Source organism: Chrysemys picta, chromosome 13 (genome assembly GCF_011386835.1).
Source record: "Chrysemys picta bellii isolate R12L10 chromosome 13, ASM1138683v2, whole genome shotgun sequence".
Lineage (NCBI taxonomy): Eukaryota > Metazoa > Chordata > Testudines > Emydidae > Chrysemys > Chrysemys picta.
Genome location: NC_088803.1, coordinates 36,505,328 through 36,522,886, shown reverse-complemented (window position 1 = coordinate 36,522,886; position 17,559 = coordinate 36,505,328). Strand labels below are relative to the sequence as shown.

Here is a 17,559-nt window from a genome sequence, read left to right as displayed (position 1 = left end):
CACAATCCTCCGGAGTAGTACCACAGTACGATTATCCCCGTTTTACAGGTGGGAAAACGGATCCTGGAGAGGTGAAGTGACTTGCCCAGGATCACACAGAGAGTCTATGGCAGGGCCAAGAACAGAATCCAGACATTCCCATTCCAGAGCTTCTCTCCACTAGACATACTGCCTCCCTTGCATATTTGCAAAGCATGGAGGGATGCTCACATTACAGACATCTATGCAAAGTGATATTATACATGTGTGTGTGTTGGGAAATTTGCTTCACAGCATGTTCAGCTATTGAGTGGGAACATTTGCTTAATGACTAGAGTACATGGTGTTTGGGCTGCTAATGCATCCTAAATCCTAGCAGCTAACTAGCTGTTGTTTTTAATTGCCATTACAGTGGAGGTAATTAAAGCAGTGGGTTCAGATGCTAACCTTTACTCCAATACTTTTAGAATAAATTTGTTGTTTTCTCTCCCTCTCTCGCCTTTGTTCTTTTACATTTCAAAGTCTTTCCCCGGCATTTGCTGCTCACCTTCTCTCTTTCACAAGCTTCCCCAGGGCCCTGCGGTGTGACTGCCTGTCTGGGAAAGAGATAAAGCCAAGCAACCATGAGGAACCCAAACTGCCAGGTTTTTCTTAGCAACAGTTACATGAAACATTCCACTCTTTCCTCTGTATTTCTGATCTCTTGGATGGTGCCGAGATATCAAGGTGATATGTACCTTAATACTCTAGACAGAAAGGTTAGACAGACCATAAATGCAAGTGAATTATCCATGAGAAAGAGGGTGGGTTGGTTTGTACCGGTGCCCTGATTTTCCCTAATTCGGACAATGCCTGTTAAAGCTGAATGAGGAAGAACTTCAGGTACATTTTAAACATAGTGAATAATATTATCATAAAATGTTAACAATATTTTACCCTTCTACAGCACCTTGACTCAGAGGCTTGCAGACTTAATACTCCCAGTACAAGCACTCATTAACTTGAGGCAATTAATGAAATACATTTCAGAGCTCCCCTTTGAAGTAGGCAAGCTTACACCCATTTTACAGAGGGGAAAACTGAGTCATGCAGCAGGTAAGGCTCCCATTTTCATAAATGGCCACTGATTTTGGTACCTCCATTTTTGGGTGGCTAACTTAAGACACCTACAGCCTGATTTTCAGAGGTGCTAAGCACCCACTGCTGGCTTCAATACAAACAAAATCATTGCCTGAAATATCTTTAGTGACTGATTAGTGCCCTAAATATGGCTATAGTGTCTTTAAGGAAGCACAGCCCCCACCTACTGTGAGGGGCTAATTCCAGGACAGTTTATTAGTATGGGATGGGCAGGCCTGTTGTGTGGTGGTAATGTTGACTACTTGAGGAACCAAAAGTAGATGACAGTTAAGGGTAGCACTTGGCAAAAGTCTTCACTGAAGTGTCTTCACTGAAGCTCTACAGTGGTACAGCTGCAGCTGTGTGGTTGTAGCTTTTTAAGAGTAGACTTACCCTGAATTGAACACACCAGTCTTTTGTCTTGCAAAACACATGACCATGGATGCTTTCCTATTGCAACCCTAGGCCTAGTCAATCTAGCAGATGAGCAGGGGTTTGCCATGAATTGGTCTATTCACCACTGGGAATGCAGGTGTGGATTCCAATAAGTTCTTTCAGAAAGGCATCTGGATAGTTCATTTTTCTTCTCATTCATTCCCCAGTTGTTTTACCCAATGTTTAATTAGTTCCCTGAGTCATTAGTTTTAAGACGTGGCTATACACCATTTCCTGATGCAATTCAGCAAGGAAGCATCAGAAAAAATGTTATTAACCCATTGACAGCTCTGGAGTCTCTTCAGTCTGTATGTCACAGAGACTCCCTCCTCTTCCTTTGTAACCTAGGAAACAAAAGGATTCCAGTTTCCCTTTGGTGGACACACACACTTCCACCAGTACTTTGCAGGTATATAACATATGCTTCTGTGTATTAACATCTGTTTGTGCACCGTAGTCTAATCTCAGAATTGAAGGGGATAGCTTTGCAGATGCAAGTGCTAATATTTCTGTGTTTGCAGCTGTTGGGCTGTAGATGTTTAGCAACAAGTATGTCTGCATACAAAATTGGGCAGTGATGTGGAGTACAAGTAAGGCCCCCACTGAAAATTGACCTCTTTGTCTGTCTTTCATATGAGATGCAGGACTGAGGCGCTTTTCACGAAATGAGAAATGTGAGCAAGGCTAAATTCCAATCAGGTAATTACATTCTGCTGACCTGCTTTCTCCCTGATTGAAACTATCAAGGAGATTATTTTCCATTTCCCCTTGTAGCAACAACTGTGTGGTGAATTCTTGCTATACTTCACTCCAGAGGATTGTGAATTTCAATGGTGAGTGAATAGTCCCTATCTATATTGTGTGTAAAGCACTTTGTGATCTTTAGAATGAAAGGTGTTATACAAGAATATATATATAAACTGCTATAATTTAAAATTGCAAGTACTGCAGGTGAAATGCAACCAGAGCATAAGCTTTCACTAACAAGTCTTGAAGGTGCATTGATATGAAATTCTAAACTAATATCAAATCTCTGTTCCTATCTGAATTTGACCAGTACAGCTGTCTAGTTGGTTGTCAGTACTAGGGTATTGACTACATCATAAAGCCCTTAAATCAACCCACAAACTGGCTTTAAGGCAGTAGTTCAGAGAGAGAAAGAAAATTACTGTTCCACTTTATCTCTTCTCTGTAAATCCAGAGAGATTATGGAGACGAAGGAGTAAACTGAGAGCCAATGGTAAATTCCAATGTAATAGAAACCAAAGCACAAAACTGTCTCAGGAAGCCAGAGAGCAAGATACTCAGGAAACCGGTTTATCGGCTTTGGGATTGTTCAGTGCAAAGAGGGATTGATGCTCTATTTAGAGCATTCTTCAGTCACTGTCCCAGAACTATACATACGTGCCTTTGGCCCACATTTATTCCTCCCAATTCAGCAAAGCACTTCAGATATGTTTACATCCTATAAAAGCACACATATAAGTGGTTTGCTGAATGGAGTCTAGGAGCCCAGTAGCCCAGTAGCAGTGAATATGAGTAGCAATTTTAGATGTCGACTCCCACCCGTTCTGCCAATGATGCCAGCCTTCATTGCCCCCCAAACATTTTTAAATCGGCGCTTTCATGCTTTCTCGCATGCTGCCCGTCACGTCTTCCTATGAACATGTGGAAAGCCACCTCATTGTGCTCCTTAAAACCCCTCCTAAAAGCTCTCCTGAGCAGGGATGCCTACAAAAACTTGGCAACGGTTAGACAGCTGGTTTGCGGAGACCACTGCTTTTCTCCTGACCAGTATTGTCTTTCTGTTTCCTTGTGCTCTCCTGTCTATATGCACCAGCTGTCTCTTGCCTTATACTTAGACTGTAAGCTCTTTGGGGGCAGGAACCATCATTTTGTTGTGTTTGTACAGTGCCTAGCGCAATGGCTCCTTGGTCCATGACTGAGGGTCCTAGGTGCTACCATAATACAAATCCTCTTCTTTCGTATGTGTCACAAGTCGCTATCTAGACTGATCCAGCAGTCAGATGGCTGAACATCGAGAGCGGCACAAGAGTGCAGTCCACTCATCTGTCAGGTTGTGTGTGTTCAGAATAGGTAGCAAGGAGCTGGATGTAGTGTCAGGACCAGGCCAAGGACAGTGCTGAAACTGAGGCTAGGGGACAGGCTGTGGGTCAGAACCTGGGTTACCCTCCATAGACAAGCCAAATCGGGATTGTAGTTTGGAGTCCAGATGCAGGCCAAAGGTCAAAACCAGGTTGGAGTCAGTCCAAGGGCCTCAGGGTCAAGAGCTGGGTGCGGGGCTGGAGGGGTTCAGGAGCAGGGCTGGAGCGAGTTGGAATAGGTCCTGGATAAGGCTGAAGCAGACTGGAACAAGACTGAGGTAGGATCAGGGACAGGATTGAGGAAAGGCTGTAAACCTAGGAAGTTTGTAACATCACAAGGCAGTAGGAGGGTTCCTAACTGAGTGGTGCTATTGCACAGACTAACTCATGGTGCTGGCGGTGAGAATGAAATACCTGTACCTGGCGGGGGGGGGGGTCATCTGACCCAGGCCCTGCCCAGGGATAGGCTGCTGCAGCATGTCTGAGGGATGAGTCACTGCAGGCTCTGATGGAGGGGGGTGAGTCATTGAAGCTGAGTGAGCAGCCCTGTTCTGGCTGCAGGTTTGCCTCACACCTTCAATCGTACACTTCTCCACCACATGTATGACTGTCTGCATTGCTACCATGCAGTCAACAGGGGTGAATGAGCTTCCGTCGATCAATGTCTACGAGCCTCCATCCAGGAATACAAATAATTAATAGTAAATGAACAGCTGCAAGTGGCAGCATTAAATAATGAGAGGCTGTGAAGTAACCATCATCTTCTTAGGGTGTGGAAAGATCCTGGGGACTGGCAGCATTTGCAATATCCAGATACTTCCAATGAGCCTCTCCCTGGGACACATTCCTCCCAAAGACTCATCAGAGAGACCAATGAAGGAAGCTAAGGAATGGCCTAATATAGGCACTTCACCAAGCAGGCAGAAGTGACAGAATGGCAACAATTGCAGAATAAAAGGAGACAAACCAACAGGACTCCGTCTTTACCAAGATTATATGAACCTTGCCAAAGGCAGCGCATCGGGACTTCACAATATGCAACTGAGCATGTGAGGCCAGTGTGGGAATTCAGATGTTAGAAGTAAAGTGCTCACGACTGGCACTAGAACTGGGGATCCTGTCTTTGATAGAAATAACTCTTGTGGGGGAAAAGACATTCAGACAAGATTTTCCTTCTTTAAGCTTGTACCTTGTACAATGAATAATAATTAAGGCTGAGTGTCTGTCATGGAGATTGTAGAAGTCACGGATTTCGTGACTTTCCGTGACCTTTCTGACTTCTGCAGCAGCCGGTGCAGCTGGCTCTGGGACTCCCCGAGCAGATCAGGCAGCCCCTGGGCCAGCCACACTGGCTGCTGCTGGGGCAGTTTGGGTGGGGGAGGGGGCTCAGGGCTGGGGCAGGGTGTTGGGATGCGGGGTGATGCTTACCTCGAGGTAAGGGGTAGTTTGGGTGGGGGAGGGGAAGGCTCCCCGGAAGTGGCCGGCATGTTCCTGCAGCTCCTAAGCAGAGGGGCCAGGGGGCTCTGCGCGCTGCCCCCGCCCACAGGTGCCACCCCCGCAGCTCCTATTGGCGGGACCCCCCTAGCCTTTCCCCCACCCCCAGGAGCTGCAGGGACATGCGGAGCCGGGTAGGGAGCCTGCCAGCCCCACCAATTCTCCCCCCCCCCAGCACCAGCGGGGTTCCCGGGCCACCCCCAAGCACCTGGGGTGCCCCTGGACTGCTCCCCCTCAGAACACCCCTGGCTCAAGTTTTAGTTAGGGGTATAGAGTACAAGTCATGGACAGGTCACAGGCCGTGAATTTTTGTTTACTGCCCATGACCTATCCATGACTTTTACTAAAAATACCCATGACTAAAACATAGATCATTTGACACCACATCCATTATTATTAAGGCTGTCTTCTCACAAACTCCATTTGTGTTAGAAAAGGCTATGAAGTCTATCTGTGCAATGTGTGGCTGTGAAATCATAGGAGCATAGAAATTTAGGGCTGGAAGGGACTTTGAGAGGCCAGACCACTGTGCTGAGGCAGGACCAAGTAAACTTAGACCATTCCTGGCAGGTGTTTGTTTAACCTGTTCTTAAAATTCTCCAATGAGAGGGATTCCATAACTTCCTTTGGAAGCCTATTCCAGAGTTTAATTAGTTAGGATTTTTTCCTCATACCTAACATAAATCTCCCTTGGTGTAAATTAAGCCCATTACTTTTTGTCCTGCCTTCAGTGGACATGGAGAACAATTGATCACAGTCCTCTTTATAACAGCCCTTAACACATTTGAAGGCTGCTATCAGGTCCTCTCTCGATCTTCTTTTCTCAAGACAAAACATGCCCAGTTTTTTTTTTAATCTTTCCTCATAGGTCAGGTTTTCTAAACCTTTTATCATTTTTGTTGCTCTCCTCTGGACTCTCTCTCCAATTTGTTCACATCTCTCCTAAAGTGTGGCGCCCAGAATTGGACACAGTGCTCCAGCTGAGGCCTCATCAGTGCTGAGTAGAGCAGGACAATAACCTCCCGTGTCTTACACACAACACTCCTGTTGACACACCCCAGAATGATATTAACCTTTTTTGCATCTGCATCACACTGTTGACTCATATTCAGTTTGTGATCCACTGTAACCCCAGATCCATTTCAGCCTAGCCAGTTATTTCCCATTTTGTATTTGTGCATTTGATTTTTCCTTCCTCGGTGTAGTACCTTGCATTTCTCTTTACTTAATTTCATCTTGTTGATTTCAGACCAATTCTCCAATTTGTCTGTGGCTAAATGCTAGTACTTCAGAGAACTTTCTTTTTTTCTGCTCTTCATATGAAGTGGTTGGGCTGTATAAATGTTAAATAGACATGTTCTCATGAATCATCTGTTGATTGTCCACACTGCTCTCCTGTCCCATCAATTAGATTCTCCTGTAAATATGCAAATGGTGGTGTTAGCCATCCTTGAAGACCACATACCCAACTGAATACATTAGCAGTTTAACACCCTATTAAAACCATTATCATCCACAGAGTGGTAAGAATTGAATGACAACAGAAGAACAGTGAGGTCTGAAATATTCCTGTTATGATGGAGGAGGGGAAGTGAGAATGACATAGCTGAAGAGAAAGATGTATATGGTAGAGCTGGTGAGAAAAACTTCAGTGATGCCATCAAAACTAAAATGTTTCATGAAATTGTGTCAATTTAGCTGAAATTTTGTTTTGGAAAAAAAATTGGAAAAAAAAAAGTTCGGAAGGATTTTTCAATATTTCATTCTAAAATGACTTTTTGTTTCTTTATTTTTTCATTTTGTATGATACTATATACTATTATATTAAAATTAAAAAAAACGTCAAAATGAAACATTTTGGTTGACCCAAAACAATGTAAAAATAAACCCCTTTTGCTTTGTGAAGAATTTTCGGGTTTCGTTCTGATTTGGAATGAAGCCAAATTTTGAAATGTCAAAATCCTTCATGAGATGGAATTACCATCCTCTGCACAACTCTAGTATATCTGTATCCAGAGTTATAGCAAATCAGTCTGAACATGGGTGGTTGTGGCTATGCACACACAGCATGATATGATATTTCCACTGTGTATTATTGCTGTCAAATAAATATATATATATATATACACATGTATACACATGTACACACATTTGTGAGTGTGACATTGCACCCCATATTCTTCACAGTGATATTATTATGATATGATTATGGCATAATTCTGATGTATTTTATGCAAGCTGGGTCATGTGAGATATCATTGGAAAAGTTATGATTTACTGAACATTAATTTGTATGCATGTATCATTTTTGTATCTGAAGTTAGGAATATTGACTATATATCTGTATTACAAATGTGTTTACACCTGGGGAATGCCCACTAGGCAAAAGACTCTCAGGCCTTGTCTCTACTGCCACTTACAGTGCTGAAACACCCCTCTGAGTGATGCAAGTTTCAGCGCTGTAAAATGGCAATGTAGATAGTGCTACAGTGCTGGGAGCCATGCTCCCAGCGCTGGTAGTTATTCCCCTCATGGAGGTGGCTTTATTACAGCCGCAGCAGTGCTTTAATGTCAACTGTGTAGACCAGGGGTGCCCAACGCGGTGCCCGTGGGTGCCAGGGCGCCCGCCGGGGCATCCATGTGCGCCCGCCTACTGGCTGCTGGACAAGCAGCTGCCGAAATGCTGCCGAGAAGCGGCAACATCAAGAAGCCTTGATAACGCTGCTTCACGGCGGCATTTCGGCGGCGACACCTCTTGACGTTGCTGCTTCACGGCGGCATTTTGGCGGCTGCTTGTCCGGTGGCCACGGTCCTCGGCGGCTAGTCGTCCGGCGCCCGCCCTACAGAAAAGGTTGGGGACCACTGGTGTAGACATAACCTCAATCTAGATGGCTGGCTGGGAAGGGCCCATTCAGGTTAATGAGCCATTAGGAAAACAATAGGCCTTAGAAGAAGCTTATATTCCTGAACCTGGGGAGTCTTTCTGAGGATGCTACAAACAGCCTCCGACTCATGGCCGCTGTGAAACTACCAGATCAACTGGTGCTGGACTCCATCTTGGAATACCAGTGTTTTTCCACTATCTGGCGTGGGAACCAAGCTTTGAAACAAAGAGTTCCCACCATAGGCAAAAGCTATATAAGGCAGGGGAGTGACATTATCAAGGTTCTTCACTGACTCCCCACCCAAAGAGACTCTTGGCAACACCTAAGGAACAGAGAGACTGAACTGGGGGATGTGCTGGACCCAGGCTAAAGGGATTTTTAGCATGTGAATGGAACATCTGGGGATTTTAAGCTGTAAATTAGTGCAACTTGCCACTTAAGAATTTGCAGCCTGCTGGTATCACCACTTAGGGTGAGAATCTGCTATTCATATCCAGTCTCTTTAGTATGTTAAGCTTAGTTTGTGTGTTTTGTTTATTTGCTAGGTAATCTGCTTCAATCAGTTTGCTATCCCTTATAACCACTTAAAATCTATCTTTTGTGGTTAATAAACTTGTTTTTGCTTTGTCTAAAACCAGTGTGTTTGGAAATTATAACTCGGGGCAGAAAGCCGTTGTATATTTCCTCTCCACATTGAGGGAGGGGGTGAATTTCATGAGCTTATGCTGTACAGTTCCCTGTGCAGCGCAAGATGGTATAATTTTGGGTTTACACTCCAGCGGGGAGTGAATGCCTGAGTAGCTGGGAGGTTCCTTAGCTGAAGCCTCCCCATGCAGAGCTGATTAGAGCATCTGTATGTAACTGCAGCTGGGTGTGTCCCTACTTGTATGTGTGCTGGTAAAAGTGCAGGCAGGAACCTGGGAGAGGGCTCGGCAGGCTGGTCACAGCAGTACAGTGTAAAGGAAGCCCAGGCTGATGGATCAGGGGGCTAAGTGGTACTCCACTTACTTGTGCAGATCAACCATGGGGGCATGTGGTGGGTGATTAGACCTTTAAACTGTTTGCATTTGCAAGTCTCCTATTAAAAAAGGCACATGAACCTTGGGTCTCACTTTACATTCATGGTGAAGGAGGGAGACGGGAAAGAACGGGGGTAAGAGTTAGAATGAGCTTTACAGAAATGCAAAGTGGACAAGTAATAAAGCCAATTAACTGTAACAGGGAATGGGATTCATGACCTAATTACAGGCCTGTTTCAGAGCAAAATAACCTGGATCAAGGGAGAGCTGTAAGTTTACCCTGTCTGGAGGCTATGGTGAGCTAGTCCCAGGAAGGTGTTGCTAAGATTCTGATTCCACTCAGCCGTTTGGGAAGGAGAATGTACATACACAGTCACAACTGCTGCTGAGAGAAAGCCACGGGGCAAACATGGTTACTCTTATACATGAGAGGCTGCTGCCCAGAGACACCTGTAGGATAGAATCTGCTGTAGGAAACCAAGGTTCTGTACATTGGAGAGCGCAGTCTGTGCACATCTTGGCTGCAAAACATCCTTTGTGCCACCCTGTGGCAAGGAAGGAGAAGAATCCAGCTTTCAGGCCAACGATTTCAAAAGTCAAGCAGTGAGCACAGGGTTTGCCAGCCGCCAGTGTGTGTATGGGAGGAAGAGAGGTCATCTTTTCAGGGAGTTAAGGATGGAAGGTCAGCCTCAAAAGTCACCATCCAGTTACACCTTTAACTTTACCCTGTGTTGTTCTGTTTGTGGTTTTATGGGGTGATTTTTCAAAAGGCCTGAAGCCAGGCCACCTCCCGTCATGGGGGTGCAATGAATTCACACCCATCGTCTCCTGCTTGCAAAATGAATTGTGAGTGCCAATCAGACCACCTGCACTGTGCAGTTTTTATAGCCTCTTTAGATTCAATTTAAAAGCCTACAGGCAAGCCCTGGGCATCAGGACAATGCGCAAAATTCATAGTCCAGTTGGAATGATCACCCAGCAACAGAGCAGCCTTCCCATCGAATAAAGCAAATTAATCTCACTGGAAACGATGTCGTGAAAGGAGCAAGTGCCCAGATTTGATCCTTTAGGTACAAAAATGTGGGCCCCAATTACACCCACAAGAAGGGAGGTGGGGCCTCAGCTCTTCTGAAACTTTGGTCCTACAAATAAGTATCAGAGAAGCCTCCGTGGGTGTCTGTGTGTATGTTAGATATTAGGAGAACCATCAAGGACAGTTCTGCCCCAGAATAGGTTGCCCAAGGAGGCTGTGGGATCCCTGCCCATGAAGGATTTTAAGAACAAGTTAGACAAACACCTGTCAGGGATGAACTAGGTTTACTTTATTCTGCCTCAGCATGGTGGGCAGGACTAGAGAACCTCTTGAGATTCCTTCCAGCCCTACATTTCTATAGTGTGTGTGTGTGTGTGTGTGTGTGTGTGTGTGTGTGTGTGTGACATATTTGTACAATGGTGTGTCTGTATACCCATTGTCTGTGTGTCTCAATGTACAGGACGGGTTTGCATCTATGAGTGAATGTCCTGTGCTCATCACTGTAAAGTTGAACTTTATTGCATTTCCAAACCACAGTATATGAGTGTTCCAATTATGTTTACTGGCTCTATTCTTATTCTAGTCACTACTGTAGTTCTCATTCTAAACGTAGGAGAACACTGAGCTATATCACATCTCACTGTGTGGCAGTTGTTGGTAAAGGCTGACTTTTCAATGGTGACACGGCTGTCGAAACATATGCATGTGCACATGGGTGCGTCTCTATGCATGGATGCATAAGATTAGCAACAAGTGGCCAGGATTTAGAGAGCAGATAACTTGTTCTCCCATTGTGCACATTATGTGTATAGCCAGGACTTGTAAGGAATCCAGAAAAGGCAGCAGGAGGGGCTAGTGAAATCATCTGCGAGAGGCGAGGCACCAGAGCCCAGGTATGAAGTCTGCAAAGGTGCCAGCTCACAGCCTCCTCCCAGGGCTGCTGATTGTGAAGAGGCTGCACTATCATCTGTCACCTTGACTAGGCATAGACGCTGATGGCCAGGTTTTCAAAAGTGCCCAGGTCTCCGTCCCCCATCTGAGAATGATGGGAGCTGCTGTACGCTGAGCACTGTTCAAAATCTGGCCGTAGGGTTTTAATCCCACTCACCCACTCTTACCAGGATCAGTTCCCATTAGCTATGACCTCACGATTTCCATTAGAATTCTGTATAGCGAAACCACGCCCAAAGCCATATTCACACCCTGCTCTCGTCTCAGTGTACATTCTTGGTCTGTGTGTATTGCACTTTAGTGTGTAATGGAATCACTTTTCCAGCAGAGGGTTCTAGCGCTCCAAATATAATGGAATAGGAAGACAACTGCTGCCTTTGGTTGGCATGATCACTTTCTGCCCGAGAGTTATTTTACAGCTTCTCCATTCTATACTGGAGCTGGTATTTCTGGGCTGGAATCTCTGCGGGGTATTAGGTTTGGAATCTTTCCCTTGCAGTAACATGCATATCGTCTCACAGCTTTCAGATATGTCTTGATGGGGATGAGAGTCTCCTTTATTTCTCCCAAACTGTCCCCCTCCCAAACCAACAACCCGCGTTAGGCTGAACCAACCCTTCAGCTGAGGAAGGCAGCGAGTGTTCTGGAGCCAGTGAATAACACTGCAGGGGAAACTGAGGGGTGTGTGCGGGCCAATGGGCAGTGTAGGCTGCCTCTGTAGTGCTCCCAGGCCATCCACCCCAGTCCCCAGCCCTTCGAGTGACATTGCCGTTCTGGGCTGTACTCAAAGTTGCCCACTTTTTGAAAAGTTCTTCCTTGAAATTAAAATCGGTTCCATAAGTACAATGACTTCCCCTCTACTGTACCTGTAGGTGTTCATAAATTGGTTACTGTAGGTTGCTCATGAGCAAAGATCTGCACACACTAGCTTGTTATTTATTGAAGGGTCTCTTCCCTGAGTGCTGAAATGTTGTACTCTTATTTGTTACAGTGTTGTGGGGTCACTCATAAGCAGTGGGGAGCATGCTCTGCTTTGTTATTGTAGGGTCTCCGCCATAATGCTGACTTGTGTGCGCTGATTTGTTACAGTGTTGTGGGGTCACTCGTGAGCAGTGGGCAGCATGCATGGGTTTTTTTATTGTAGGGTTCTAAATGGGAGCTGGGCTGCTGACATCAAAGTTTTTAAAAGCCAGAATTGACACGTGTTTTGAAAAAGCATTCCTTAAAAAAGCCATGAATTTTTCACACAGATGTAAGGGAACGAAGTCAGGTGTTATAAGTCAAATTCTGGGCCACACAATCCTAAGCATTCCTTTAACAAATGAGATAAGGAAGCCACGTTACCATGTCCTAAACACACCCTCCCCGGTCTTTGACTCTAAAAATACACACTAAATAAAGTGAGCAGATAACTGTTTATTATTGCACGTAATCCAGCAGAACTGACTTAAAATTCTGGCCGGTATTACACCGATCATGGACAGTACACATCTTGCAAAACCTGTGAAGAAGGCAGTCCTGTGAAGAATGAAATGTATCTCTATTTTTGTAAGACCTGAAAAGTTTATCAAAATATCCTAGTCATTTTTGAAGGCATGCAGTTTGAGGTAAATCTGTTACTTTGCATCTAAAGAAACAAAAGCCCTAAGAGGCTGGCTCTCTCTCTCTCTCTCTGTGTGTGTGTGTGTATATATATATATATATATATATATGCGCATGTAGCCCCTTAGGGCTTTTGTTTATAAAAGCAAATCTATCTACTTTTCTCAGAACATTACTGGGAACAAAGCACATTACTGAGTGCACATCACATGCATACAAACTGGGAGAGAAATCGCCTTAGCATTTTTTACAAGATCTGGTTTTGTGCTTAGAGATAAATGAAGATCTCTTAGATCTCTCAATCATATATGTGGTTAAAAAAAGCAACAGGCATATTGAAACGGTACAGCTGGCAACTAAGTGCCAGCAAATGGGTCATAAAATTTCAAAGCAACTGAGCCTGGTGTTTACAATACATTTATATTTAGAAAAAGAAGACAGGTTCAAAAAAGATGAATTGCTACCCCCCTGTGCTCTGTGAAAGTTCCTAAGAGATACTTCTCTGCTTTCTCAGGGCTGGAACAGACACATGGTTTCCAGACAGGGATCAAATTAATTTCTCCTCCCACAATTAATACCATGTAAGTGCTACTGTGGCAACATTCCTGAGCTAAATATAGTCACAAAATAAATGTGGTCGGGGGAGGAGGGAAGGGGGAGAAAAGAACTATCACTCCTGTTTAGCTGAATTTTATCTTCAACAACTGATAAATTATACCTAAACTGCACAGAGGATTTTACCCCTGTGTCTCCAATCTGTATTAACCCCTGCACATTTGCCACATTGTATCTCAAATCCTTACAGATTGGCATTTGGAACTGTTTTAATTTTTCCCTTTATCCATCAGTTTTCTGCCATTCTTTTCTCTCTCTCATTTTCTCCCAGCTGGTACTGTGCTGTGGGACTTCAGGGTACATGAGGTGCATGATCTACTGTAAATACATTTTTAAAATACCTTAGAAATTGATACAAAATACATATTGATTTTAAAAAGAAAGAACTGTCCAAGCACTCAGTCTCACTAAACTGTAACTTCATCTGTGCCATCTTTATATGCTTGTATTGCTAAGGGTCAGAACATATTGTGAAGGAAATATCTCATTACAAAAGTACAGTCGGACTGTCAGTTTGTAGTTCTTTGTAAGGATTATTGCATATCGCTAAGGCCTCTATGTCTAGAACACCAGAACAACGCCTAGAATTGTCCCCTCTTTATTTTATTGCTGGTTAAAGCCTATGTGCTGTGTCTTTTTCAGCCGGAGGCCCAGATACGCTGGAGTCTGACTGGATCCCTTGTTTTGTTTTCTCACAAAAATACCTGACCTCTTTCATTTGAATGGTGCTGCATACAATTGTTTGGAAAATCCATTCCCTTTTGTTGGAACAACAAGGCCGGAAGGCCATGCCTGCAGCCCAAGGATGAGCGAGAGAAGACACTGGACTGGAGATGCGCAATAATGGCATCTCTGTATTTGGCAGCTAGTTGCCTCGTTTAATGGCAACTTACATCAGGTTCTGAATGCAACATTTAAACTGGGGTTTGTTTGTTTGAAACAAAGGAATTCAGGCCAAATATTTCTTCATAAATTACAGCTGTGGAGTAATTTGCTGCAAAATGATCCTATCTAACTGCTGGTGTCGTGGACATCTCTCAGCAATAAGACCCAGTGTGTGTGTGCTGCATAGTCCTTAAGCGGACATGATCTCCATCTGCTAGTATTTGCCCACTCAAGTGCCCACTGATTAGCCCATCTGTCAAGCATGTACAACACAATGCAACCTGCCTACTGGTTCTTCAGCAGCAGCGTGTGTGATCCAGCTATCTGGTCTGAGGATGCTAGCTGGCTTTACACTCAGCCCAATTTCAGTTGCCCCTCAGCAGGAAATTATTACGGAAGCCAGGAGAGGAAATGCTTTTGGTTTCTTCACCTTGGATGATATTAGATTCACTGCCTTCCAACTATGGGTTCCCTCAAGGCTATGCCTTGTTAGTAAATACTTTAACTCCATTTCTGTAGCAGCAGGGGAAGCAGCCTAAGGCTTTTGCTAACAGTGGATTGATAATACTCTTGGATTTAGTGGAGTGGTTGAACATCCCCAGCTCTGGCCTGGCTGTTATGACTGTTCCTGGCTAACGTGTGCATTGTATTATCTCCTTGCGTTTACTGACATTCTCTGGGAAAATCTCTGACGCGGGGTCCCTCAAGGGAGTCAAAGAACTCAGGGCACTTAAATGTACATGCTTCTACAACTACAGATAAATCCTTCTTCCGTGGCACGATCAGTGACTTTGGTGAGAACACTTTAAGGCAATGGCTAGTTCCTACAAAGGAAAGAACGAGGAAGGGTTGCAAAAATCCAGGCTTCTTTTTGTTGGACTGGAGAGTCACCCACCAACTGGGAGCAGTGATGCTAACCAGATAATCTGAAAGCTTTATTTTAAGGTTCATGTTTGTGGTGCAACTTTAGGTTCTAAAGTCCTCCTCTTTGATGTTTCCATATGTCCAAGAGTTTAATCCTTGCCAAGGTCCATGGTCTACATCAATGGTAACACCTGTTCCGGGCAAAGATCAATGGAAGAGTTAGTGAAGAGCAAGATGTACAGCCATTCCTAGGTATGTTGTATGAGAGCAGGAGGAGCTTCTGGTCAGAGGGAGTGTGCTAGGATGGCATGTCCCTTTCTGCCTGGATCCTTTATAAGGGAGGAAGCTGGGCTCAGTCCTTGAGACCGAAACACATGCTTCACATGCTGCAAGTTGTCTGTGGGCAGATTTGGAATGAACTTGAAACCTGGCCGCTAAGAGCTGCTGTTTATCCTATTGCAAAAGGCAGTAAAGACTATTAATGTATTTCCCCCCACAGGTTTCATTCACACCGTTGGAATAATGATTAATACATTAAGCTAAATAAAGCAGAGTTTAGCTGAGCTGTTTTAGCTACTGGTCGTCCCAACAGAACAGGAGCTTGAGTCAAACTTTGAATGGGCATGAGCTGAAGAAGGGCCTGTGAGCATTAGTTCAGGCTTGAGGCCAAGTCAGGACTAAGGTTAGGGTGAAAATTCAATAGTTTTCTTGCACATTTTCAGCCCAAGATGATAGAAAGCTTGTGTGAACTTATGAGAGATTTACTGTTTGGGCCTGTAGCCTCACAGGGACTGCGTGCAAGATTTTAATGCCACCAAGCCTAAGCTAAACCTTCATCCCCATTCAGTGTCCAGACCAGTCTCTGATCCCTAGTTTAACCCTAATCTGAACCAGGCTAGCTCTACCACAGCTGGAAATCTTACTCTTTAAGTCATGCTCATCTAACTGGGGTGGGGGAGGGAGGTTAAAAATATATCATGTGACTTACACTCAGTCAAAACAGTTCAGATTTGAATGTTGAAAAACGAAGTCCCACCCCCATGAAAAAACAACTGACCAAGAATTCTTCAACTAATGTTTTTGATAATGAATACATTTGAGATCCCTATTGGTTTGCAAACTAATTGCAAACACAAAAAGAGGCGACACTTATTGAATAAATTATTAGCTGTGAATTATTGGCACAGCCAGCAAAGTTGGCCATTTTAAAAAGGAAGAAGTTGGAGTCTTTCTTTAAGGAAATATATTCAAAACAGGAGCAGGGAATTTTCTCCCACTGAACTCATTTCACTGTTTCATTTCCATGTATATGTCAATCTTACCTTGACTGAGGGGCACATCATGTCAGAAAATGTACAAATAAGATGGCCAGACCAATATTCAATAAGATGACCATGCAGATCATGATTGTGTTAGGTCCCTAAGGGAAAAAAGCCAAAGCAAAGTATTAACCACCATGATTCAAATGCAGACATAGCTACAATTCCCTGAGCTACCACCCAATTCAAAAGACACTTTTAAACCAATTTCTTTCAAAAATGGGTGCCTAAGTCTAGACATCTTAAATAACTGGCCTAATTTTCAAAAGTACTGAGTATCCAGCAGCTCTCACTCTTGTCCTTTGATTAAATCTTCTTCGCTATGTGACCAGGCTGAAAAGACCCTGGCAGTCTCTCTGGACTTGTGCAAACAACTAGTACAATTCATTTCAAGTTGTTTTTCAAAATTCCATTGCCTCTGCCACAAATTGTCCATGTTTGCAATGTTGCTGTTTTTAAGAAGAAAAACACTTTATTTTTGTTAGATTGTCTTAATTTGGGACTAGAAGAGAAAATAGCATGTTGAGAAAAGAAAAGCCATTTTCTTGTTATATTGATTTTTCCGTCGTTGTTTTATTGTATTATTTGATGTTCCAACACTGCCATGGGGCTGGGCAAAAACAATTTTAATTGCCTTGTAGGTTGAGAGAGAGATGAAGCACACGCTTATTTTACACACCCACATCTGATGTGTGAAAACTATTCCAGGAATAGAGAGAGACAAAGGAACATTTTAAATACAATGTTGGACAATAATTTTCTGTGTGACAATCTCTTTTTCATCCAGAGGCAGGACTGGCTGTGAAAGTTACTTTGGGAGAAAAAACAAACCAACCCCTCTTACAAATGGCTATGGGATCCAAAAGGGAACTGGATGCATGTAAATGATTACATTGCACAAAAGCCAGAAGTTGTGGATCAATTTTGGTCCCTTTAGTGTCACGCGTGTGAATTGCATAGCTAGACTGCAGCAGCAGCTGGGGTTACAATGACCGGGGAAAGGAAGGCCATTACCTGAACTGGGGCAGGAGAAAGCAGCTGCTAAGGAAAGTCATCAAACTGAATGCATATTACTTTCAGGCTGAAGAGTAACTGGATTCCTTCTCACTTTTATACAGTAACCTGACGCTGTAACGATCAGTCACCCTCACATGCTTGTCATCAGGGCCGCCTCAGACTGGATCAGAATAACTTTTAAACTTCTGCCTTCAAGCCATGAGCCCAAACCACAGCCCCAGATTCAACTGCCCCCAG

The 17,559-nt window shown here is 44.0% G+C and overlaps 1 protein-coding gene across 1 annotated transcript in view; it reads right to left on the bottom strand.

Annotated features, from left to right (window-relative positions):
• Positions 1 to 12,416: 12,416 nt before the first annotated feature.
• The window catches only part of JPH2 (junctophilin 2), a 59,193-nt gene continuing 54,050 nt past the window's right edge, over positions 12,417 to 17,559 (bottom strand). Inside the window, exons 5-6 of the mRNA XM_005304651.5 lie at positions 16,309 to 16,406; positions 12,417 to 15,177 (exon numbers count right to left, since the gene is read on the bottom strand). Of these exons, the coding sequence (XP_005304708.2) occupies positions 16,326 to 16,406 (81 nt within the window). The 3' untranslated portion in view covers positions 12,417 to 15,177; positions 16,309 to 16,325. The remainder of the gene's footprint in view (positions 15,178 to 16,308; positions 16,407 to 17,559) is intronic.